The following is a 23,783-nucleotide window of genomic DNA, read 5'->3' as shown; positions in this document are numbered from 1 at the left end:
CGCCAAGCAAAACCAAACAGCTATCTCACTAGGGTGGGCACCTCGGGAGATAGCATGAGTTGGCCCTGGGCGATGTTGGTCCCCAGGCCATATATGGATCAAAGAGGTGCCCGCCCTCCTTTGTTCTGCACAGTCGAACCCCAGGATGCCCCCGGGACTCTATTCACGCCATTCTACAGCCTCCTGGCGCACTAAGCTCATGGCCACCAGATTACTGGTGCCCTGGCCTCTACTTACCCCATTCTTCAGTATCATGGCGCACTCAGCTCATGGCCACCAGATTACAGGCCCCTGGGCCTCTACTTACCCCATACTTCAGCCTCCTGGCGCAGTCAGCTCATGGCCACCAGATTACAGGCCCCCAAGCCTCTACTCACCCCACTCTACAGCCTACTTGCGTGCACAGCTCAGTTTCAGGCACCATTGCAGGATAACTCACTCACTACGTTCCTGCAGAACTGGCTCCAACGGGAGCTGCGCAGGCAGGAATCCCATGCTATGGAGCAGAACTCCAAATCAGAAACGAGACAGCCCTCTGGAAACTGAAGCATAAATTATATATATTATTTCATAAATATTACCGTTACTTGTTGGACAGAGAGATCCCCTCCGTATACAACTGCATCTCATAGTCAGTCAGTCTCTTTGGTTAAAATCAGACCCTTGCTGTCGGCGGAAGGACCCCCTGTACAATATTTCCTTCTTACTGTATTTCATGCAAATGCTGCTAATAAATCAGGTCTCCAGGTGCGAAATCTCTTTACTCCCCTTTTCTAGGTACTGGCAAAGTGTTTGCTATAAGGGGCAGAAGTAAAGCTAAAAAAATTAGGGAACACGCTCAGAGTCCCGGAAACAAATTTAACGCAGGAGAAACAACTGAAAGATACCCAGAAAACATAAATTCAGACTATGGAGAAACCTGAAGTGAAACAGAACACGGGACAGTCCAAGTAGGATCAGTACTGACCAGAACCCAGAGTCGGCTGCCACGCGGGCCCGCTGCGAGTCTGGGGTCCACCTGGCAGAAGGGCAGCTCAGAACACATCAACACAGTGGTGGCACGGGTAAAAGCCAGACTAGCTCAGCTTTTCTTACGATTCTTAGCCCCTTCCTGGCCATTCTGAGGGCCTTCCTTCCCTCCACGCTCCAATGATGGCAGCGCCATGTTGTGCCTTCTTGAACACGCTTCCTCACTGCTTTATCACAGGGGCGCCTTCTTCAGCCTGGGGAACCAAAGCAGTTCTCATGTTGATGAATGAGAAAAGAAGCATGAGAAACATCTGCCTAGTGGGCTCCTCTTTGGTTACATGGCCAAACAGAAGGCTCTTGTTTTTACTTAGCGTCCCCTTGAATGTTGTGACAGCACAGAAGGAAGACACAGGGCCAAGGAGAAGTCATGTACCAGAAAAAGGTAGAATTCTCCACAATTTGATAAAACTCTTATTACAGCCTTCTGAGGAAGACAACACATTTGCACTGCACTATCTGCTGGTGTTCAAGAAGACCAAGATAGAACGTGTTTGAGAGAAGCGAAGAAGGCGGGAAACGTTGCCAAAGATCCTTTCTGCACACTTCTCAACTTCCAAGCGCCTTCTTATTGCCAAAAGTACAGTTGGTTACCATGAATCGCCTTAGAACAGGGTCCAGTTTGCAAAAAAGCCTAGAATTCCACACATAATTCCACACACTGTCGTGGTGATGCCACAACACAATGCAGGCAACAAACACAATTCCACTGGCTATGGCGCGTCGGCGGGTTTTCACAAATGGTAGGATGCAGGTGTGCACAGCGGGTACGAAGACCAGAAGAATGGTGATGATAGCCAGAAAGAGATTCACTATTTTGTGGTAGAGTTGCCGGGAGCTGTCGGTCTCCATGGCTTCCTGCTGGCTGGTCGCGTGCTGGGTCTCCAGGCGAAGCATGCGGCTCTGGAAGGTGTCCATCACCTCCTGGGAAAGACAGAAAGGACAGGGGAGATGTAGTAAGGGATCCGTCCCAGAAAGATCTCAATAGAGGTTGTATGATCCCTAAACAGGATTTCAAAACAATCAGATCCCATCAAATCGTACCACATTCATGTGTGAATTACCTGCTACTGTACAATGAAGAATTAAAAGATCAAATCAGACCTCTAAAAATATTATTTACGAAATATGCTGCAGTAAAAGCTCGAAACTGATGAATTATTGGCATAGCATTTGAAGAATTTCAGCTCACTACAAGGTTTCTCTTCTTATGCAAAATTATGCGGGTTGTGCTATGCATCGATAACAGATTTTATTTTGATTGGGTTCAGAATTGTTTACAAATACTAATTGTAATTATAATGGGGGCGGCCTAAACTGCTACGCTTTGAAAACCCCTATGATCATGCCAAATTAATAGAAAAAAATACATGTTCATACTAAGATTGCAAGCATAATTTGCAAGAGGGCACCATATATAGAAAGAAAGTTTAGCAGATCTAGTCGGAACCCTCGTTCAGTGCAGTGACCTTCAGGAGAGAAATACCCCCCCCCTGCCCCCCTCCACAAGGCCCTCCATGATGCTCGAGAGGGCCATACGTGAGCTTGGCAATCGTTTATCAAGCAATTAGGGGAGACCAGCAGTCTCCCTAAATTGAGTGATTGGCTTTCTTTCCCCGTCACTGTATTTGGGAGATTCCTGCCCTACCCCGCCTCCAGAAGTTTCTTTTAACAATAAACACCAAACTGATCAGTTTTCATAATTCTTTTCTATGGGCCAGATGTAGGTGGCTCATTACCGGTCGGTAACGGCCGAAATTAACGAATTTCGGCCGTTATCGACCGGTAATGGGCTTTTCTTATGTAGGGGGGCCAAAATTAAGGATTTGGGGCCCGATGTAGGTCGGTCGGTAACGGCCGAAAATCGGTATTTTCGGCCGTTACCGATCGGAATACAGACAACGGGATGTAGGAGGCCGAAATCCTGCGAAATCGGCGATTTTACCGATTCGGAAAATCACCGAGTCGGTCGGATTCCGAATCGGAAAAATGTAGGAATCGGAAAAAATCTCCGATTAGGTAATCTACCGAATCGGAGATTTATTCCGATTACTACTTTTTCCCGATTCGGAATCCGACCGACTCGGTGACTTTCCGAATCGGTAAAATCGCCGAATTGGTATATATTCCGAATCGGTGAAAATCCGATTCCATGCGAAAACCCTAAGATTGAGATGTAGGTAAGCACAGAAATACCGATTTTGCTCTAAAATCGGTATTTCTGACTCGGAAATTACCATGGATTTGAATCAGGTGGTAACCAGGTGCAACCTATAAAAAAAGACCCAAAATGCAGTTCTACTTGCAACATGGCAGCTTTCTATGTCATAGCTAGACGGCTACGGCTACAGCAGGAAGGTGAGAGGGAATGGCTGAGACAGGAGCAGGTGTACAGGCAGAGGGTGACCCTGTGCATGCTGACAGATCCAGAGATCCTACAGAGGTACAGGCTGGAGGCAGACACCATCAGAGACCTCATCAGGGACCTCCAACCCCTGTTGCAGCACCCCACCCCAAGGGCACATGCAATCCCTGTGCAGGTGCAGGTGCTATGCTGCCTACATCTTCTGGCGTCTGGCAGCTATCAAAGTGTAGTTGCTGTGGCAGGAGGGGTGACCCAGAGCAGCCTGTCAAGGTTCTTCCACAAGTTCCTTGATGCCATGATCCAGAGGATGGCCCACTACATCTCCTTCCCTTCCACCCATGCAGAACTGGCACAGACAAAAGCTGAATTCTATCAGATGGCAAGATTCCCCCACATCATTGGCTGCATAGATGGCACACACATACCGATTTGCCCCCCTGCTGACACCGAATACGTATACCGCAATCGGAAGTCACGGCACACCATAAATGTGCAAGTGATATGCAATGCCAAGTGTGTGATCACTGACCTGGTTGCAAAGTTTCCGGGGAGTACCCATGACTCCTATATCTTCCAGAGTAGCGGGATTTATGCACGGCTGATGGCAGGGGAATTTGGCGAAGGATACCTCCTAGGTAAGACACAGTGTCAGACCCCCATTACCAAAATTGCAGTGTGTAATACATGTATGCATGTGAGTAATGTTACCCCTTCTCCTTCCAGGCGACAGTGCATATGCCCTACGCTCGTTCATTCTCACACCTTACCTCAACCCCTCAACACCCAGCCAAAGGAGGTACAACCGTGCACACAAAAGCACGAGGAACGTAGTGGAAAGGACCTTTGGCATCTGGAAGAGCAGGTTCAGATGTCTGCACAAGAGCGGAGGTGCAAGACAATACACCCCCATCACCTGCTGCAAGATTATTGCTGTGTGTGCAATGTTGCACAACCTTGCAGTCAGGAAAGGCACTGAGGTAGAGTTATCCGACTACGAGGACCCTGATGATGACAATGCTGTCCCACTACCACTACCTGCTGGAGTCTCTGCACCATCTGACGGCAGATACAGGCGTCAGGAGATCACAGACAACTATTTCTGAGTGAGTACAGATGCACAAACAGGTCAATGTATGTGTTCAGAAATTAAATTTAATAATGTTGCATCAACGTTACTGCACTGATGTGCAACAAAAGAAAAGTTAAACAACAAGGGGTAGGAATGTCCAATGTCCGGGTTGCCTCACCCGCAGTGGCAGTCCTATTTTTTGCTGCGCTTAGCAGGCCCACTGGGATGAACCTCACCCCCTTCAGAATGCCCTGCAGCCTCAGCTGAGCGTCTGGTGCTCCGGCGCGGCTCTGACGCAGTGCTGGCCGGGCTGCTGCGGCTGCTGCTGTCCCCAGCCTCGCCCAGGACGGGATTCACTGCGGTGTTGGAGATGAGTAGTGTCTCCATGGCTGTTGTTATACGGCCCATGCCCCTAGTGACCTCGGACATGGACTGTGTGAGGCTGGCCTCCATGTTTGCCCCACGTTGGCATGACTGGGCAGTCGCAGCCGCAAGGCGGGTGAGTGACCTGTTCGTGACTCTTGCATCCCTGCGACGACTCAGCTCATGGTCATCCAACCTGGTGCAGAGCTGGGTGATGGCAGTGGTCATTCGGCCAATTGATGTTGCTATGTCCTTGTTGCTGTCAACGAAGGTCTTGAAGCCCTGTGTCATCTCACCCATCTGCAGGTTGTGCAGGCGCAACTGGCGATGGCAGGCCAGGATGGATTTCGCCTGCATCCTCTGAATTGTGACCATGCTGGTCTCCAGCCCTGCGAAGACGCTGCCTCCCGGTGCTGGTATTGGGCTGCTGGTAGCACGTGGCCTACGTGGAATCCTGCTGCCCTGCTGTGTGTGCTCTGGTGTCGCTGGTGTCACGGGGTCTTGTGCAGGAGCCTGACCCGCTGCCCCCTCCATGATGACTAATGGAGCCACTATTCTCCTCCGGGCCGGGGAAGTGGCAGGTGCAGGGTGGCTCTGTGGTGGTGTGTTGTCCGGGGAGAATACCAATGAGGGCGACTGAGACTGAGACAGTCGGGGGGAGTGTGGAGTTGTGAGGGAATGTCCTGTGTCCTCCTCATTTGCCAGGGCACAGCTGTTGTCCTCCTCCTCCTGTGCTGCTGCACTGGTGCTTGCCACTGCCGCACTGGCTGTTGGTGCTGGAGCTGATGCTGCTCCCCCGCCTGATGGTGCCCCTAGGTACAAAGAAGCATTTGTCAAGTGGGTGCTAATGTGTTCCAGTCACAACTATTAAAGCATTGCACATCTCATTACAAACACGTTGATGCTGTATTACAGTTATTTATCTCATGCTTCTGCTGTGGCATTATTGGTAACTTTTGCTGAGTACATTTAGCACGATGCATTGCTCATGTCTGTTGCTAGCTGTACTGGCCTGGGGTTTGGCTGTGCATTGGGTCTGTAGGGGAGGTGTCTGGTATGGTGTGTCAAGTTGCGCATGCTTCTTACCTGTAGCTGTAGCTCGGGATGAGCTATCCAGGTCCCCAATGCCCACGACACTGGCCCTCTCGATGGTCGTCGCCACTAGTTCCTCCAGCTGAGTGAGGGGTGGCGCACGGTTTGTTCCTCCTCCAGTGAGTCCAGCCTGCTTGTGCAGGTCGGCCAGTTTGCGCTTGGTCACGCCACGGATGTCATAAAACCTCTTCTTGAGGTCGTCTAGGCTCCTGTGGGTGACACCAACTGCATTGACTTTCTCCCCGATGTCGAGCCACAGCCTCCTCTTGGTGCTCTCCGGGACAGTCAGGGACTGCCTGCCATATAGCTGGGTGTGCACCCTCACCACCTCCTCCACCAAAGTTTGTAGCTCCATGGTGCTGAATTTAGGATTGCGCTTCCGCCCTGCCTTCTGGCTCTCTGTGCTGGTGTCCATGTCTCTCAGGGATCCTGCTCACAATGCTGCTCTCTCTGTGTCTGCTCAACTCATGCAGCTTTCCAGAATGTTCTGATGAGTTGCACCTGCCTGGGTTGCCACACCCTGTGGGGGAGGGTGCTTACAGCTCATTGGCTGATGTCTTCAGTGTCACTCAACCAGCTCGGCAAAACGGCATTCTCCGAATCGGTATTTTCCGATTCGGTATTTTCCGAATGTGTTCGGTAAATACCGATTCGGAATGTATAATGCCTTCCTATTGGCCTTTCGGCCCATGGGGCGTATTTATTATTCCGAATCGGCGTTTACCGATTCGGTTGGTTCCGCATTTTTTTTTTTCCGATTCGGACTTGTCCGACCCGGCCTATACCGATTCGGTAGTTGGCGAATCGGTACGTATCGACTCTCGATACCGAATGCTACCGATTCGGTATTTTTCCGATGATTATTTCCTACATATCATTTTCCGATTTTGAAATACCGATTCGGTACGGATCGGTATTTTAAAATCGGTAAATGCGTTTTACCTACATCGGGCCCTTGGTAATTTACCGAATCGGTAATTTAAGGAATCGGTAAATTACCGATTTCTTAAATACCGATTCGGTAAATTACCGAATTCCTAATGTAAGGAGCACTTAAATGAGTGCTTATCCCATGTTAGGATTCGTTATTTACCACCAACTACAAGTTGGTGGTGAATAACGAAAAAAAAAAGCAATTTAATGCAAATCGCTTCAGTGCCATGTCTGCAACATGTGCTCCCATGCACTATTCAGGGGTGCAACAGGGTGTCAAAGTGACACCCTGCCACCCTTCAATGTTTTCCCCCTTTTACCGAATCGGTATTTACCGATTCGGTAATTGACATTCATTCCTATGGGCCTCCATTTTTAGCTACATAGTATTTACCGATTCGTAAATACCGAATCGGTAAAATTCGGTATTTATGAATCGGTAAATACTATTTACCTACATGAGGCCCTTTAGGTTTATAGATTTTGAAAAGGGAGTGAGAGGCTGCCTTTAACTGTTTATAACAACATCACACATCACACAATCCAGGAAGAGAAGGTGCCCCCTGTATAGGGAAGCACGTCACGTGTATTCATTCATCTTGGAATGCAAAGAGGGTTGGTTTAGTAAAAGGTGCACAAGCATTACATGGAGTGACACTAAGCAAAATGATTCTGTCTCTCTGGCCGCAGATCGTTAATATTATTGAGAGATCAGAGGGCATTTCCGTTGGCAGTGTGTGCCCTACCTAGGGAGCAAGGCGTCCTTGAACCAAGCAGCACACAAGAGGCAGGGGCAGCCCAAGAAGGAGGGCCCTTGATGGGCACATGAGGGAATGCCAGGCACGGGCCTTGCCACGTTAATGCTCTTGTTCTGGTTCTTCCAGTCTGGTTATTTGAATAAACTATTTCAGGTTTTACTGAGAGTGAAATACAAACTGAGAAAAAGCATGACAGGGGTTGAACCCTTGTGACATCAGCTTTTTTTCATCATCTCACATCAACTGTGGCTTCCAATTGGTTTACATTTGACGTAGAGTTTAAAAAAAATGTTCCTTCACTTTGCTGTTAAAATACAATTGGAATTATAATTCTATTATTGCTCCTAAAGGGTTGTACATTTTTGCGTGCAAAAAGATTCTTTATTTTTCAAAACAGCATTCTTTTTTTCTGGCTGTGATTGGCTGAGTTTGCAGGGAATCCCCTCTTGTTTGAGATGGTGATTAGGAGCAGCATCAACGAGTTCATTCTTTTTTAGGTCGAGGACCGAGAAGGCTGCGCTTGCGCAGTCTCCGGGAGGAGAATTAATGTTCTTTAGTACGATGTTTCAACCCACCTCTCTCCTCCGTCTCTCCTCCATTGGCTGGCTTCCTAAACAGAGGCCAGCCATTGGAGGAGAGGGGCATCACTCCAATGAAGCTCCGTCTCTTTTGGATTCGGGGGCGTAAATTTTGCTGTTCTTTCGCCAGTGACGTCATCCGTCACTCAGAACAACAAATACACGCCCCCGAATCCGAAAATGGCCGTGTGTTTCTCCGAGGCATTTCTGCCTCGCCTCGGAGAAATGTGGTCATTTGGAGCGCTCCTCTCTCACCGAAGCACAAAGCACGGACACGGTACTGGCTGAAGGCTGCAGGTGAGTCACGCAGCTTCCAGCAGCTCTTTGTGTCGACCTCCCCCCCCCCTCCCACCCCTTTGTTCTCGCCTACAGCAGCCTCAACATGTCTCCCCTTGGGATTGTCCCCGTACATGTCCCCCCAGTCGGGCGGCGCCTCGCCTCATCCCCGTCTTTGCTCTATAATAGGTTTAGGTCAGAGCAGGCAGTAGAGCCCCGCGTGCCTGCTTGGAGTGTGTGTGAGAGGTCGCGCAGGGAGGGTCTGAGGCTGCGGTGAGACACGGCGCAGCAGCGGCAGCTGGGAGGGGAGCCCGAGCAGCGCCCCCTGCCACGCACCCAGGACTCTGAAACACAGCTCCAGGCCGTACAGGACTCGCAGCCAGAGCTCTCTGGGGAGGCTGCCCCCTTCACCGTGTATTTTTCGTCTATTTTTACACCGGCCCTATTCATATTTATCTTTTCTTTGCCCACTTCGGCACGTGGCAGACGGTCACCCCACATCAGCCATTGCCATCACTGTGAGTGACTGGGTAATAGAAATAGAGACACCACCCGTAGGCACGGAGGGGGCCCCGGTGCCAGCTCACAGCTCTCGCCTTTCACAGCCTACAACAGTGTGGGCCGTGGTGGCAGCTCAGCCCCTGGCTTTCGTAGCATCTAACATCGGGGCCCTGGCGGCACCTCGCAGCGCTGGCATTCTGGCAGGGAGGGTCTGAGGCTGCAGTGAGACACGGCGCCCGAGCAGCAGCGGCAGCTGGGAGAGGAGCCCGAGCAGCGCCCCCTGCCACGCACCCAGGACTCCGAAACACAGCTCCAGGCCATGCAGAACTCGCAGGCAGAGTTCTTTGGGGAGGCTGCTCCCTTCACCGTGTATTTTCCGTCTATTTTTACCCCGGCCCTATTCATATTTATCTTTTCTTTGCCCACTTCGGCACGTGGCAGACGGTCACCCCACATCAGCCATTGCCATCACTGTGAGTGACTGGGTAATAGAAATAGACACCACCCGTAGGCACGGAGGGGGCCCCGGTACCAGCTCACAGCTCCCGCCTTTCACAGCCTACAACAGTGTGGGCCGTGGTGGCAGCTCAGCCCCTGGCATTCGCAGCATCTAACATCAGGGCCCAAGCGGCACCTCGCAGCGCTGGCATTCTCCTAGTCTCCTGGTGTAATTCACAATTTCTAGCGTTTCCAGCATGCACCCGTGAGATGCCGGGTTGTAGGCAGCTCAAACTTCTTTGATTGCGCGTACTCAGTGCCAGGGGTCCTTGTGGCAGCTCACAGGTCCGGGTATTCACGTACCTGCTCTAGTGGCAACCCCGTAGGAAGATAACACTTTCTGTATTCTCCTCTCGTGGCGCCCCTTGCGGCAGCGCACGATTCCTGCATTCTTTTCTACTTGTGCCAGCTCACGATTGTTAATAATTCCAGTCAAAATGCACATAAATTACCACACCAATAACATTATTTACACAATACAAGACTTTACCCATGCAGCATATGTTCCCATTCAGTCCATGGCCTCTCTATAGAGGTAGCTAGCAGCTCAGTGGTTCACTGCTATCTTTAAAGCTCTTCACCGGGGTTTAGGTGGACCGGTTCGGTATTCATGCATGGGGTTAAGAGAAGTTCAACTTTCATTTTCCTCACGTCTTGGCCTCAGTGCTCAACGATGACAGATGCCCTCAACAGGAAGTGCAGTGATGGTTCCTGCCCACACTCCAGTGCTCGATCATGAGAAGTCCAAACAGGATGCCCTCAGAGGGGAAGGCGCGATACATCTGTGAGCCTTGCTTGGCATGCACTCTGCTGTATGGAAAAAGTCTTAAGCACAAATGAATGTGTAGCAGAGATGGCTTGCTGATCACAGTAACAGCGCGCTGTGCTCCCCTGTCCCACATACAGACCGTGCTTTTGTGCTGTGCCCTGCTGTGGTTCGACAGGACATTCCAGGGAGTGCCTCAAGGATCCAGCTGTTTATCTGGCATGATTGAAAGGCATTTACACAGCCTTCCTCATGTGTGGGCACCAGCAGGTCTGCCCCAGGTGGACGGGTAGGACTTTATTTGCTAGTAAAATGATCTCCTCGGAGATGAGCATTGCTGTGTAAGCCTGTAGATTATTGATTGCGTTCCAGGGACAGGGGAATCCTTTAATTGTTTCCTTTTCCTCCTCAGCCATTTACCAAAAGGCCATTTTACAGATAACGACCTGCTCAGCGAATATGACATTGTAACAATCTCTGAAAGTGTGTGATCTGGCATTTGGGAAGTTGAAATGAGCAGATAATACCTATTTTGTGTCGGGGGAGGGGGGGCTCAGAAGTGCTAACTGTCACTAGGCTAGTGTGTGGCTTTGTCTGTGTGTAGATAGCTTTTTTTGTAGGTGGCTCTGTGTGGGTGGCTCTGTGTGTGTGGATAGCTTTTTTTGTAGGTGGCTCTGTGTGGGTGGCTCTGTGTGGGTGTAAATGCAATAGGTCATGCATATGCGAGCGATTAAGCTATTGGCATTGTGAATGACAATGCCATTTATTTAACGATTAAGCTGTTGGCAATGTAAATGACAATGCTATTTTTTTATGATTTAAAAAAAAAAAAGTCATGAGCAATGCCAATAGCTCTACCTTTAATAATGCAGAGACCATTGCATTGTAAATGCTTGTTTCTTGCTGTGATTGGCTGAGTTTGCAGGGAATCCCCTCTTGTTTGAGATGGTGATTGGGAGCAGCTTCAACGAGTTCATTCTTTTTTCTGACTGTGATTGGCTGAGTTTGCAGGGAATCCCCTCTTGTTTGAGATGGTGATTGGGAGCAGCTTCAATGAGTTCATTCTTTTTTCTGACTTTTGATTGGCTGAGTTTGCAGGGAATCCCCTCTTGTTTGAGATGGTGATTGGGAGCGGCTTCAATGAGTTCATTCTTTTTTTCTGGCTGTGATAGCCTGAGTTTGCAGGGAATCCCCTCTTGTTTGAGATGGTGATTGGGAGCAGATTCAATGAGTTCATTATTTTTTTCTGGCTGTGATTGGCTGAGTTTGCAGGGAATCCCCTCTTGTTTGAGATGGTGATTGGGAGCAGCTTCAATGAGTTCATTCTTTTTTTCTGACTGTGATTGGCTGAGTTTGCAGGGAATCCCCTCTTGTTTGAGATGGTGACAGGGAGCAGCTTCAATGAGTTCTTTCTTTTTTCTGGCTGTGATTGGCTGAGTTTGCAAGGAATCCCCTCTTGTTTGAGATGGTGATTGGGAGCAGCATCAACGAGTTCATTGTTTTTTTCTGGCTGTGATTGGCTGAGTTTGCAGGGAATCCCCTCTTGTTTGAGATGGTGATTGGGAGCAGCTTCAACAAGTTCATTCTTTTTTTCTGGCTGTGATTGGCTGAGTTTGCAGGGAATCCCTTTTTGTTTGTGATGGTGATTGGGAGCAGCTTCAATGAGTTCATTTTTTTTTCTGGCTGAGTTTGCAAGGAATCCCATCTTGTTTGAAATAGTGATTGGGAGCAGCTTCAATGAGTTCATTCTTTTTTAGGTCGAGCCTGTCAATGCATTGAGCTTGCGAGAGATATTGGGGCTTAACCAGAGCTTAACCATCGGGCGATTTGATGCTGTGCCCGTGAAAAGCAAGGCTCAATGCGCAAGCTAATTGACCTAAAAAGCGCGTGCACATCAAAGCCACCAGCCTCCCTCCCACAGGCATCCCCCAGCGTGCGCTGTGCCTCAGGCATTTCTCCTCTCCTAATTTATTCACTGCCCACGGCTTTCACTTTGACGGCCGCCAGGCCGTCTCTCGCCTCACACTTATCACCCCCCCTTCTCTCTAGCACGCTAACACTCACGTTATTGGCAAGCCTAGCTTGTTGCAAGACTTTATTTAGCCATTGAAGCTCGCCTTCTGCTTCTGCCTCACTAACGCTGCCAAATAAGCTCCACCACGCCTTCCCCTTAGACCATCTGTAGTATTTACAGTTCTGTGTGTTCTCACTGTGAAATGCTGCTCTTTCACACTCAATCACTGCGTGCTCCTTTGCTGCGAAAAAACATGGCTTGCTTGGACACCGTGCCTGTGAGGCTTTGAACAAGTTAGGCGGATAGCTCCTAATATTTAACATCCACGTGGGCTTATGACTGGGTTTCAGTGAGTAAGTCAGCTGATAGCAATGCATACTAAAATAACAAAACACTTTTGTGCAGAAACGGAATTGTGCGCCAAAAGTTTCTCAAGTGGCCCGGTGCAGTTTGTTTCAATTCACACGTCCCGGCCGCTGCTTTTTAATTTCATTTTTTTGGTTGTTTTCTATTGTTTCTGTAACTTGTTGCCTTCCGTCTGCTGTTCTATCCCTAGCTGTTCTGCAAATAACATCCTTTGTTTCTAACACCCACAGCTTAATAAAAACCGAAGCACCGCCCAGGATAAAGCAGACCAGCATCCCACCGGAGTTACAAACAATCTTTTGCTCAGCTCCCAAGCACGTAGTTTAACGAAGCTGCAATAGTTTGGTGAACGTCTCCATCTCTGTTTGTGCCACATTAATTTAACTGAAACACAAGACATGTAAGCACTTAAACTATGTACTTTCAGAGATCTAAATTTTTTAGGCGCTATTTACTCAGCTGAATGTTTCACAGCCTCTCTAAGCAGCCACAAAAAGTCAATAAAACCTTCTGATATCGTCATATTTGAGGAGGAATGTTTGCATTATATTACCAGACGATCCTTTGCAGCTCTCTGGAAGTTATTTCAACTTGCCATACAAAGTGGGTGATGGGGGCTTATGTGGAAAACAAATAATAGAAAACAGAAAAAAATATCATAGAAAAGGGATTAAGCACAAATGCTTTCAAACAGTGCGAAGTATTCAGAGCTGTAATGAAATCTTATGTGTTGCAAAGTTGTGGAATACTAATGGTCTCTGTTAAAAGCCAGCACCATCCCATAAACTATAATTTTTTGGTAAATGGCTAATAATTGCCCTCTTCTCTACTACATAATACCTTACTGGTTGGTTTATAACAGTTTATGCGCTACTAAGGGTCATGTTTTTTAACTTGTGGCCTTCGTCCCCTGTCGTATTTAGTTTTCATTGTGCCACCCTTACAGTCCTTTTAACCAGAAATTCTGTTGCTTCGACCCAACTTTCACGTTATTGGCAAGCCTAGCTTGTTGCAAGATTTTATTTAGCCATTGAAGCTCGCCTTCTGCTTCTGCCTCACTAATGCTGCCAAATAAGCTCCACCACGCCTTCTCCTTAGACCATCTGGAGTATTTACAGTCCTGTGTGTTCTCACTGTGAAATTCTGCTCGTTCACACTCAATCACTGCGTGCTCCTTTGCTGCGAAATAACATAACTTGCTTGGACACTGTGCCTGTGAGGCTTAGAACAAGTTAGGCGCATAGCTGTGGGCGGGCTGTGTGTGGAGGAGTGCTTTGTGGCGGCCATCTTAGGTGAGGGGTGTGCGCTCCAGTGGCTCAGGCGACGGACTCCTCTTAAAGGGAGTCATGCTTACGCGCAGCGGTTACGCGCTGCGGGTACGCCGGATCACCGCCGGAGTCACGCCAGAGTCTAGCCCGTCTGCGCCCGTCAGCGTCCCGGAGGCGGGCGGGGCGGTGGCTAGGACTCTTTCACCTTCTGACTCCGGTATAGACTTGTCTCGGCTTCATTATACATCTGGTGAGTTACGCTCTCTTTGCCCTTTTCCCTCCCCTCAAGGGGGCTGCCGCACCGTTTACCCTGGTCGGTTTCTGGGTAAGTGCTGCTGCCCTGGATGCGGCTGGCGTTTGAGCCGTGCTGTGTCCTCCTCCCCCAGTAAACCAATCATGGATGATGGCCACCTGTGCATGCTGCTTAACACCAGATCTCTCTCTAGACATGCGCAGGAGATTTTTGACCTTCTAGAGCTGGAGAGGCCCCTCTGTCTCATGTTAACTGAGACGTGGCTGGGGGAGTTTTCCAACCCTGACGTGGTTGCGGCCATCCCTCCTGGCTATAGTATTTACAGGCAGGATAGACCCAGGGGTAGAGGTGGAGGAGTGGCCCTGGTGGTACAGGAAAGCGTGGTTTGTTCCATCTTGCCGATTGATGACATCCGGGGCTCTGAGTCCCTTGCTTTCTCCATCTCCCTGGCCCCTCACCAATCCTTTAAGGGTTTGTTGGTGTACAGACCACCTGGCCCTTTGGGCACTTTTCTCGAAGATTTTGAGTCTGTCCTATCTGGGTTGGTGTTGAAAGCGGCTCAGTGTATTGTTGCGGGAGACTTTAACCTTCACATGGATATTCCATCAGACCCGGATACTATCAAACTCCTGGAGGCCACCGCCCCCTTGGGCTTAACACCGTTTCTCGTGGGGCCCACCCATGTGAAGGGGCACACCCTGGATCAGGTTTTTTCTACCTTTCCCCTCGAGGTGAAGGAGATAATACCGGTGTTGTGGTCTGATCATTGGTTGGCCAAATTTTTGGTCAAGGGTGTGATGAGACCTGTTAACATGGGGTCTCTGCAACAGCGGCGCGCCCATCGGGCCTACCACTCTGTAACACCAGCAATGCTAGCGCAGGCGGCTCTTGAGCACCCGTGCTTTTGCACAGGGAATCTTGAGAAGGACCTGGAAGCTTTGCAGGGCTGGTTAGTGGATAGACTCAATGATCTTGCCCCAGTGATGGCCCCCCGTTCTACGATGAAACGGGTTTCGGCCCCGTGGTTTACGGCGACACTGGCGTCGGCCCGGCAGTCTTGCAGGGCGGCGGAAAGAGCTTGGCGTGCTCAATACGATCCTGAGGCTAAACTGCTGTATAGATCTGCGGTGAAGGCCTATCAACGGGACATCCGTGTTGGAAAAAGGGTTTACCTTGCTGGGAGAATTGAGGCTGCCGCTAACTCCTGCAAGGAAATCTTTTCCATAGTGAGGGAATTTACAGCTCCTCGCTCGAATGTTGTCCACGATACGCCCCCAAAGTCTTGGGCGGCGGACCTTGCCAAGTTCTTCACGGACAAGATTAAGCTCATTCAGGATTCTCTCCACCTGGTGGCGCCTGTGAGTGCAATCTGGATAAGGGAGGACCCCCCTCCTCGCCGCCACATCTGGCCCGTTGTTGGCAGTCTTTCCTCCCCTGTCGGCCGTTGAGTCGTTAGGACTCCTGGGTGCTCTTAAGTCTGGCTCGCCCTTGGACCCTTGTCCGGCAAAGTTTCTTGCTAGAATGGCGGAAGTTCTTAATCCTCTGGTCAACCCTCTGCTCAACATTTCATTGAGCCAGGGTTTGGTCCCATTAGCCTGGAAGCAGGCGATGGTGATCCCTTTATTGAAAAAGCCTGGCCTCGACCCGGAGGCATTGGTCAATTATAGACCAATTTCACTCTTGCCTGCCTTGATGAAAATCCTGGAGAAGCACATTCAAATGGTGCTCTCCAATTTTTTGGAAGGGCATGAGCTTTTGCATCCGTCCCAATCAGACTTCCGCCCTAATCTCAGTACTGAGACCGCACTTCTGGAGGTGTCAGAAGACATCAAAGGAGTTTTGGACTCCGGAGGCAGGGCCATGCTGGTCATGTTGGACCTGTCGGCGGCATTTGACACCGTCCCCCATGAACGCCTGCTCTCGAGACTTTTCGAGGTAGGCCTCAGGGGGACGGTGCTCAGCTGGTTCTCTTCATTTCTAGCCGACCGCCGACAAACGGTCTGGACCACGCCGGAGTCTGCTGTGATGCCGCCACTGGGTGTTGGGGTTCCTCAGGGCTCTATTTTGAGCCCGACCCTCTTTAACATCTTCATGACCCCTTTGGCGGCTCTGGCGGAGTCTTGCGGGGCCCGGATCGTGTCCTACGCAGACGACACTCAGCTCCTCTTCTCCTGTGAGAGGGGAGGAGATTTTAATGGGGAGAGCATCCGGGATTGCCTTGGGGCTGTTTTCAGATGGTTTAATCTGAGTGGCCTCAAGTGCAATCCCGAGAAATCTGAGGTGCTCTTCTTTGGGTGTACGTCTGATCCTGACTGGCATGACTGGTGGCCTATAGACATGTCTCCCCCTGCCGTTCCATCTGCAGTTGCCAAGAATCTGGGTGTCAAGATGGACAAGGGTCTGTCAATGAGAGCCCAGATTCTGGGAGTGACGGGCACCTGCTTCGGTCTCCTGAAGGTATTAAGAAAGTTTCTACCCCTGTTGTCGGAAGAACACCGGAAACTGACTGTGCAGGCTCTGATTGGGTCCAGGTTGGACTATGCCAACGTCCTATACCTGGGCCTGCCGGAGTATCTGCTACAGCGCCTTCAGGTGACACAAAACGCGGCGGCGAGAGCCATCTACGGTCTTAATAGGCGAGCTAGGGCGTCATGTCTCTTGCAGGCCCTGCACTGGCTGCCTATTCGCAAGCGTATTATCTTTAAGACGCTGACCTATAAGGCCCTACACTCTGGAGGTGCGAAGTACCTCCAAAGGAGAGTGTCCTTTTACCAACCGGCTCGGGCACTTAGATCTGAGTCACAGTTTTTGGCGGTTGTGCCGCGCGTTCAAAAAGCCCGCATTGGGGGTCGCTCCTTTGGTCTGCGTGCCCCCCAGCTGTGGAATGCTCTGCCGCTGACACTTCGTGGTGCCACTAGCTTGCTGGCTTTCAGGAAAGGTCTTAAGACCTGGCTGTTTACTTTATAGGTTTCTTTTTCTGTTCATCACATTTTCTTTCTGCTTTGTTGTCGTGTTGTGTTACTTTCTGTAGGTCTCGCTGTGAAAGCGCCAGGATACTCTTTTTGAGTCGCTGTGCGCTATACAAATAAAGTGTAACATAACATAACATAACAACTGTCATCTTGCTTACCACTGGTTTTCTCCTGTGCTGATCTGCAGTTCCTTTCCACAACCTCCTTCGCTAACTCCCTGTTCTCTTCTCACATACGGATCCTCTGCTCTCTTCCCTCAGCATCATTCACTAACTCCCTGTTCTCTTCTCCTGTGATAATCTTTAAGCTATCTTTCATCCGCCTACTTCTCGAACTCCCTGTTCTTTTCTCCCGTGTTGATCTGCTGCTCTCTTCCACCCGCCTCCTTCTTTAACTCCCTTTTCTCTTCTCCTGTGCTGATCTGCTGTTCTCTTTCACCTGAATCCTTCTCTAACACCCTTTTCTCTTCTCCTGTGCTAAACTGCTGTTCTCTTTCACCCCGCCCCCTTCTCTAACTCACTGTTCTCTTCTCCTGTGCTAATATGTTGTTCTCTTCCACCCGCTTCCTTACTTAACTCCCTGTTCTCTTCTCATATGCTAGTCTGCTGTTCTCTTCCACCCCGCCTCCTTCTTTAACTCTGTTGTTTTCTCCTGTGCTGATCTGCTGTTCTCTTTCACCCGCCTCCTTCCCTAACTCCCTTTTCTCTTCTCTTGTGCTGATCTGCTGTTCTCTTCCACCCCACCTCCTTCTTTAACTCCATGTTCTCTTCTCCTGTGCTGATCTGCTGCTCTCTTCCACCCGCTTCCTTATTTAACTCCATGTTCTCTTCACCTGAGTTGGTCTGCTGCTCTCAAACACCCCGCCTTCTTCTTTAACTCTGTTATTTTCTCCGGTTCTAATCTACTGTTCTCTTCCAACCGCCTCCTTCTTGAACTCCCTGTTCTCTTCCCTTCTCCTGTGCTGATCTGCTGCTCTCTTCCACCCGCCTCCTTCTTTAACTCCCTGTTCTGTTCTCCCATCCTGATCTGCTGCTCTCTTCCACCCCTCCCCCTTCTCCAAAATCCTGTTCTCTTCTCCCGTGCTGATCTGCTGTTCCCTTCCACCGCCTACTTCTCTAACTCCCTGTTCTCTTCTCCTGTGCTGATCTGCTGATCTCTTCAACACGCATCCTTCTTTAACTCCCTGTTCTCTTATAATATGCTGATCTGCTGCTCTCTTCCACATACATCCTTCTGTAACCGCACACACACATACATACAACAACGCACACACACACATACAACCACACACATCTATCGCCCTCCCTCTATCTATCTATCACCCTCACTCTATCTATATATCTATCGCCCTCACTCTATCTATCGCCCTCACTCTATCTATCGCACTCACTCTATCTGTCGCCCTCACTCTATCTGTCCACCTCACTCTATCTATCGCCCTCACTCTATCTATTGCCCTCACTCTATCGCCCTCACTCTATCACCCTCACTCTATCGCCCTCACACATACAACAACACACATACAACCACACACATCTATCGCCCTCACTCTATCTATCTATCTATCACCCTCACTCTATCTATATATCTATCGCCCTCACTCTATCTATCACCCTCACTCTATCTATCGCACTCACTCTATCACCCACACTCTATCGCCCTCACTCTATCTATCGCCCTCACTCTATCGCCCTCACTCTATCGCCCTCACTCTATCTATCGCTCTCACTCTATCTGTCACCCTCACTCTATCTGTCCACCTCACTCTATCTATCGCCCTCACTCTATCTATTGCCCTCACTCTATCGCCCTCACTCTATCACCCTCACTCTATCGCCCTCACACATACAACAACACACGTACAACCACCCACATCTATCGCCCTCACTCTATCTATCTATCTATCACCCTCACTCTATCTATATATCTATCACCCTCACTCTATCTATCGCACTCACTCTATCACCCACACTCTATCGCCCTCACTCTATCTATCGCCCTCACTCTATCGCCCTCACTCTATCGCCCTCACTCTATCTATCGCTCTCACTCTATCTATCGCCCTCACCCTATCTATCTATCGCCCTCACTCTATCTATCTATCGCCCTCACTCTATAGATCTATCGCCCTCACTCTATCTATCGCCCTCTATCTATCTATCGCCCTCACTCTATCTATCTTTCCCCCTCCCTCTAGCTATCTATCACCCTCACTCTATCTATCTATCGCACAACAACAGCATCACTCAGGGGCACCACAGCATCACTCAGGGGCACCACAACATCACTATGCGCTACCACAGCATCACTAAATGCCATAGCATCACTTGTCCCCACCACAACATCACTCAGCGCCACCACATTATCAATCTGTACAAACATTCAACAACAACTGGTTCAAATATGTCCTCTCAATGTTTCAAGCTTTATTACAAATGTCACAAAAAATGTTGATATTTCCCTTCTGTTCTTATATTTTAATCACAATAAAATACACTGAACATAATCTTCACAAAAGTTAATTACAAAAGTTTAAACTATTGCCATTATAAATTACAATAACTTTTATTTAAGTATTAATTATTTTTTTAAAACCCATTGTTATTTGTAAAATCAATACTTCTGTCACGTAAATACAAAACATGTTGCATTAAAAATGCTATAGGTGTCACATTGTCAAAAAATAAAAGTATTAGCATTGTAAATGACAAAGCTATTAATTTCACAATTTTCAAAAATAACACATAAATAACAAATTTGTCATGTACAAGACAAATAACTCAAACTTTCCTAATGCGAGACCTATTGCGTTGCAAATGCTTGTTCTGACTGTGATTGGCTTTGTTTGCAAGGAATCCCCTGTTGTTTGGGATGGTGATTGGGAGCAGCTTCAATTAGTTCATTCTTTTTTCTGGCTGTGATTGGCTGAGTTTGCAAGGAATCCCCTCTTGTTTGAAATAGTGATTGGGAGCAGCTTCAATGAGTTCATTCTTTTTTCTGGCTGTGATTGGCTGAGTTTGCAAGGAATCCCCTCTTGTTTGAAATAGTGATTGGGAGCAGCTTCAATGAGTTCATTCTTTTTTTCTGACTGTGATTGGCTGAGTTTGCAGGGAATCCCCTCTTGTTTGAGATGGTGATTGGGAGCAGCTTCAACAAGTTCATTATTTCTTTCTGGCTGTGATTGGCTGAGTTTACAAGGAATCCCCTCTTGTTTGAGATGGTGATTGGGAGCAGCTTCAATGAGTTCATTCTTTTTTCTGGCTGTGATTGGCTGAGTTTGCAAGGAATCCCCTCTTGTTTGAAATAGTGATTGGGAGCAGCTTCAATGAGTTCATTCTTTTTTTCTGACTGTGATTGGCTGAGTTTGCAGGGAATCCCCTCTTGTTTGAGATGGTGATTGGGAGCAGCTTCAACAAGTTCATTATTTCTTTCTGGCTGTGATTGGCTGAGTTTACAAGGAATCCCCTCTTGTTTGAGATGGTGATTGGGAGCAGCTTCAATGAGTTCATTCTTTTTTCTGGCTGTGATTGGCTGAGTTTGCAAGGAATCCCCTCTTGTTTGAAATAGTGATTGGGAGCAGCTTCAATGAGTTCATTCTTTTTTTCTGACTGTGATTGGCTGAGTTTGCAGGGAATCCCCTCTTGTTTGAGATGGTGATTGGGAGCAGCTTCAATGAGTTCATTCTTTTTTTCTGACTGTGATTGGCTGAGTTTGCAGGGAATCCCCTCTTGTTTGAGATGGTGATTGGGAGCAGCTTCAACGAGTTCATTATTTCTTTCTGGCTGTGATTGGCTGAGTTTGCAGGGAATCCCCTCTTGTTTGAGATGGTGATTGGGAGCAGCTTTAAAGAGTTCATTCTTTTTTTTTACTGTGATTGGCTTAGTTTGCAAGGGTTCCCCTCTTGCTTGAGATGGTGATTGGGAGCAGCTTCAAAGAGTTCATTCTTTTTTCTGACTGTGATTGGCTGAGTTTGCAAGGAATCCCCTCTTGTATGAGATCGTGATTGGGAGCAGCTTCAAAGAGTTCATTCTTTTTTTCTGACTGTGATTTGCTGAATTTACAAGGAATCCCCTCTTGTTTGAGATGGTGATTGGGAGCAGCTTCAAAGAGTTCATTCTTTTTTCTGACAGTGATTGGCTGAGTTTGCAGGGAATCCCCTCTTGTTTGAGATGGTGATTGGGAGCAATTCGCCAGCCCCGTGGTCTAATGGGAATATGTTGGTCTTAAGACCGCCGACACAGCGGTCTTGTAGAGTATGCGGCTTCGGTGGTCTGGCGGTCACACTGCTGAAGTCATAATAAGGTCCTACGTTTGTAACAGCCGTACAGATAGGTGGCATGATTGCGGATTGTGGTGCAGAACTTGGCCGTGATCATTGGTAAGAAGATTGAGTGTCTGCCAAGAACTGAACTGGAATACCCACTGCAGATCTCAAAGGTCTTTGTACCAGAACTGCCTGGCTACCACAATCAATATGCACAGCTCTTTCCAGGCAACTCAAAGGCTGATAGTGGCAGGAGGAAAAGTGTAAGCATAGATTACTGACCAAAGGACCGAAAGAGTCCAGGGATACCCCATCTGCTTGCACAGAGCAAATATCCTGGATCCCGTGGTGCTGTCGGTGTTCAGAGTGGGGAGGAATGGAGGTGGTGCCGAGCCCGGCTCAGCCTTCAATACTACGACTTGCCCTTCTGCAAGCCTTTTCATGGCAGTGAAACCACCATGAAAACGCTGCTGGAACAGCAAGGAGGGGCCCCAGAAAGGGCACCCGGGCCTCGTTGGCTATTAAGTGACGGGACGGGGCACATGTTGTGCCCCCTATGCCTGCAATGTCGTATGTGCACTGTATGGCATGCACAACATAGTGCATGCCAGCAGTGCATGCACAACAATGCAGGAACTGCTGGGCTGCTGCATTGGCTTCAGGCTTACTCAGTGAGCCAAAGCATACAGATAGCACAAGACCGTGTCCGGCATACCATCAGCACCGTGGTCTAATGGGTATATGTTGGTCTTAAGACCGCTGTCGCAGCAGTCTTGAAGAGTATGCAGCTTCGGCGGTTTGGAGGTCAGACCGCCAAAGTCATAATAAGGCGATACGTTTGTTACAGCCGTACAGATAGGTGGCATGATTGCGGATTGTGGTGCAGAACTTGGCCGTGATCATTGATAAGAAGATTGAGTGTCTGCCAAGAACTGAACTGGAATACCCACTGCAGATCTCAAAGGTCTTTGTACCAGAACTGCCTGGCTACCACAATCAATATGCACAGCTCTTTTCAGGCAACTCAAAGGCTGATAGTGGCAGGAGCAAAAGTGTAAGCATAGATTACTGACCAAAGGACCAAAAGAGTCCAGGGATACCCCCGCCTGCTTGCACAGAGTTAATATCCTGGATTGTCGGAAGTAACACAAATATTGAGGGGTGGGGTGTTCCCAGTCTGTTGTAGATACAACCTCATCTTCCTCATGTCTATCCCCCACTCTCAGCAGCTCCAGTTATGCCTGCTGAGAGCGTTCGCCACTACATTCTGTCGACCCAAGAAATGCTAGACTGTTAGTTTGATGTTACGATGAAGAACCCAGTTCCAAAGGCGTTTTTCGACAACACTTGATACTTTGTAGGACCGTGCTTCTTTATATATGAGAGTTGGTGTACTGAGAACCCATTGATTGGCAATTAAAATGTTTTTATATGAAACTCACCACCAGGGGCGGCCTTAGGCATGTGCCAGTTGTGCACCTGCACAGAGCCGCCAAACCCCAGGGGCCACCACGACAATATATATCCTTAATATAATAATCCTCTGAGGATGGATACATATTTGCGTGGTGGCCCCTGGCAGGGATTTGGCGGCCTCCGGCTCTGTTCCACTTCCAAACACCCTGACCCCCCCCCCTTCACTGGCCTCCGCGCCTGCGTTCCTCTGGGGGTCCCCTACCTACGCTCCCTGCCCAGGGCCGCCATGAGCCTAGAGCCGCCCCTGTCACCACTTTCAATTGTCAGTACACTGACGAGTAGTTGTGTCTCCTTCAGTGTCCACAGTACTCTGTTATAAAGACCTTGGAAAAAGGCTCCCCAACCTCGAGGAACACATCCAATCTGAGATGAAACTTGGGGTCGGACAGTTGACTCCGATAGCCAGTAACTCTTGGCCGTCCCAATGACCTGTGATTTGCCTCCACTGAAGGTGCAACTGCTCCTCAAGAGAGCACATTTGTAAGCAACATTGAGGATGTACAGGAATGAAAAGCAGCACCTTTCATAGCATTCTTTACAGCTGTATACTGAGCATTGCTGATAATCTGGGCAAGAGATATTAGATTGTCACCAATTGGTAAGCTTTGACGGTAACATGCAGATGTGAAACCCAGGAATACTATCTGTTGATTTGGGGTGAGCATTGATTTTTGTGTCTAGAGTAAGACCCAGTTTCTGGACCCAGTGTATGGTGGTTTTCATCAGCTGGTTTGAGCAACGAGTAGCACGGGCCCTTGATGAGTCAATAGACTAGGTAGGTACATGCCCTAACTCCCTGTTGCCGCAGGTGTCTCGTCACTGGAGCTAAACATTTTGTGAAGACAGTGCACAAAACAAAGAACAAAGTGTAGTGCTCAGACTGAAAGTGTTGACTGTTGACCGAGAAACAAGGAAACTTCTTATGCTTGGCATGAAACGGGATAT

General features: G+C 48.8%; 2 protein-coding genes across 2 annotated transcripts in view; both read right to left on the bottom strand.

The window, feature by feature from the left end:
* Positions 1-543: 543 nt before the first annotated feature.
* The window catches only part of TEX28 (testis expressed 28), a 121,618-nt gene continuing 98,378 nt past the window's right edge, over positions 544-23,783 (bottom strand). Inside the window, exon 4 of the mRNA XM_078664123.1 lies at positions 544-1,950. Coding sequence (XP_078520249.1) covers positions 1,576-1,950 — 375 coding nt within the window. The 3' untranslated portion in view covers positions 544-1,575. The remainder of the gene's footprint in view (positions 1,951-23,783) is intronic.
* On the bottom strand, positions 3,488-6,515 carry LOC144785002 (uncharacterized). Its single transcript, XM_078664121.1, has 2 exons — positions 5,910-6,515; positions 3,488-5,635 (listed from the first exon to the last, which is right to left on the bottom strand). The coding sequence occupies exons 1-2, from the start codon at positions 6,328-6,330 to the stop codon at positions 4,653-4,655; spliced, it is 1,404 nt and encodes a 467-aa protein (XP_078520247.1). The 5' UTR covers positions 6,331-6,515; the 3' UTR covers positions 3,488-4,652.

Source organism: Lissotriton helveticus, chromosome 10 (genome assembly GCF_964261635.1).
Source record: "Lissotriton helveticus chromosome 10, aLisHel1.1, whole genome shotgun sequence".
NCBI lineage: Eukaryota > Metazoa > Chordata > Amphibia > Caudata > Salamandridae > Lissotriton > Lissotriton helveticus.
Note: the sequence above shows the minus strand (reverse complement) of the source record. Positions and strands in the feature narration are given on the sequence as shown.

What these genes read in the sequence shown, in the direction of transcription:
- LOC144785002 (XM_078664121.1), bottom strand. Translation starts at nt 6,330, where the DNA reads ATGGACACCAGCACAGAGAGCCAGAAGGCAGGGCGGAAGCGCAATCCT. An exon ending in ATCCCGAGCTACAGCTACAG is followed by an intron (nt 5,636 to 5,909) that starts GTAAGAAGCATG and finishes CTTTGTACCTAG; the next exon opens with GGGCACCATCAGGCGGGGGA.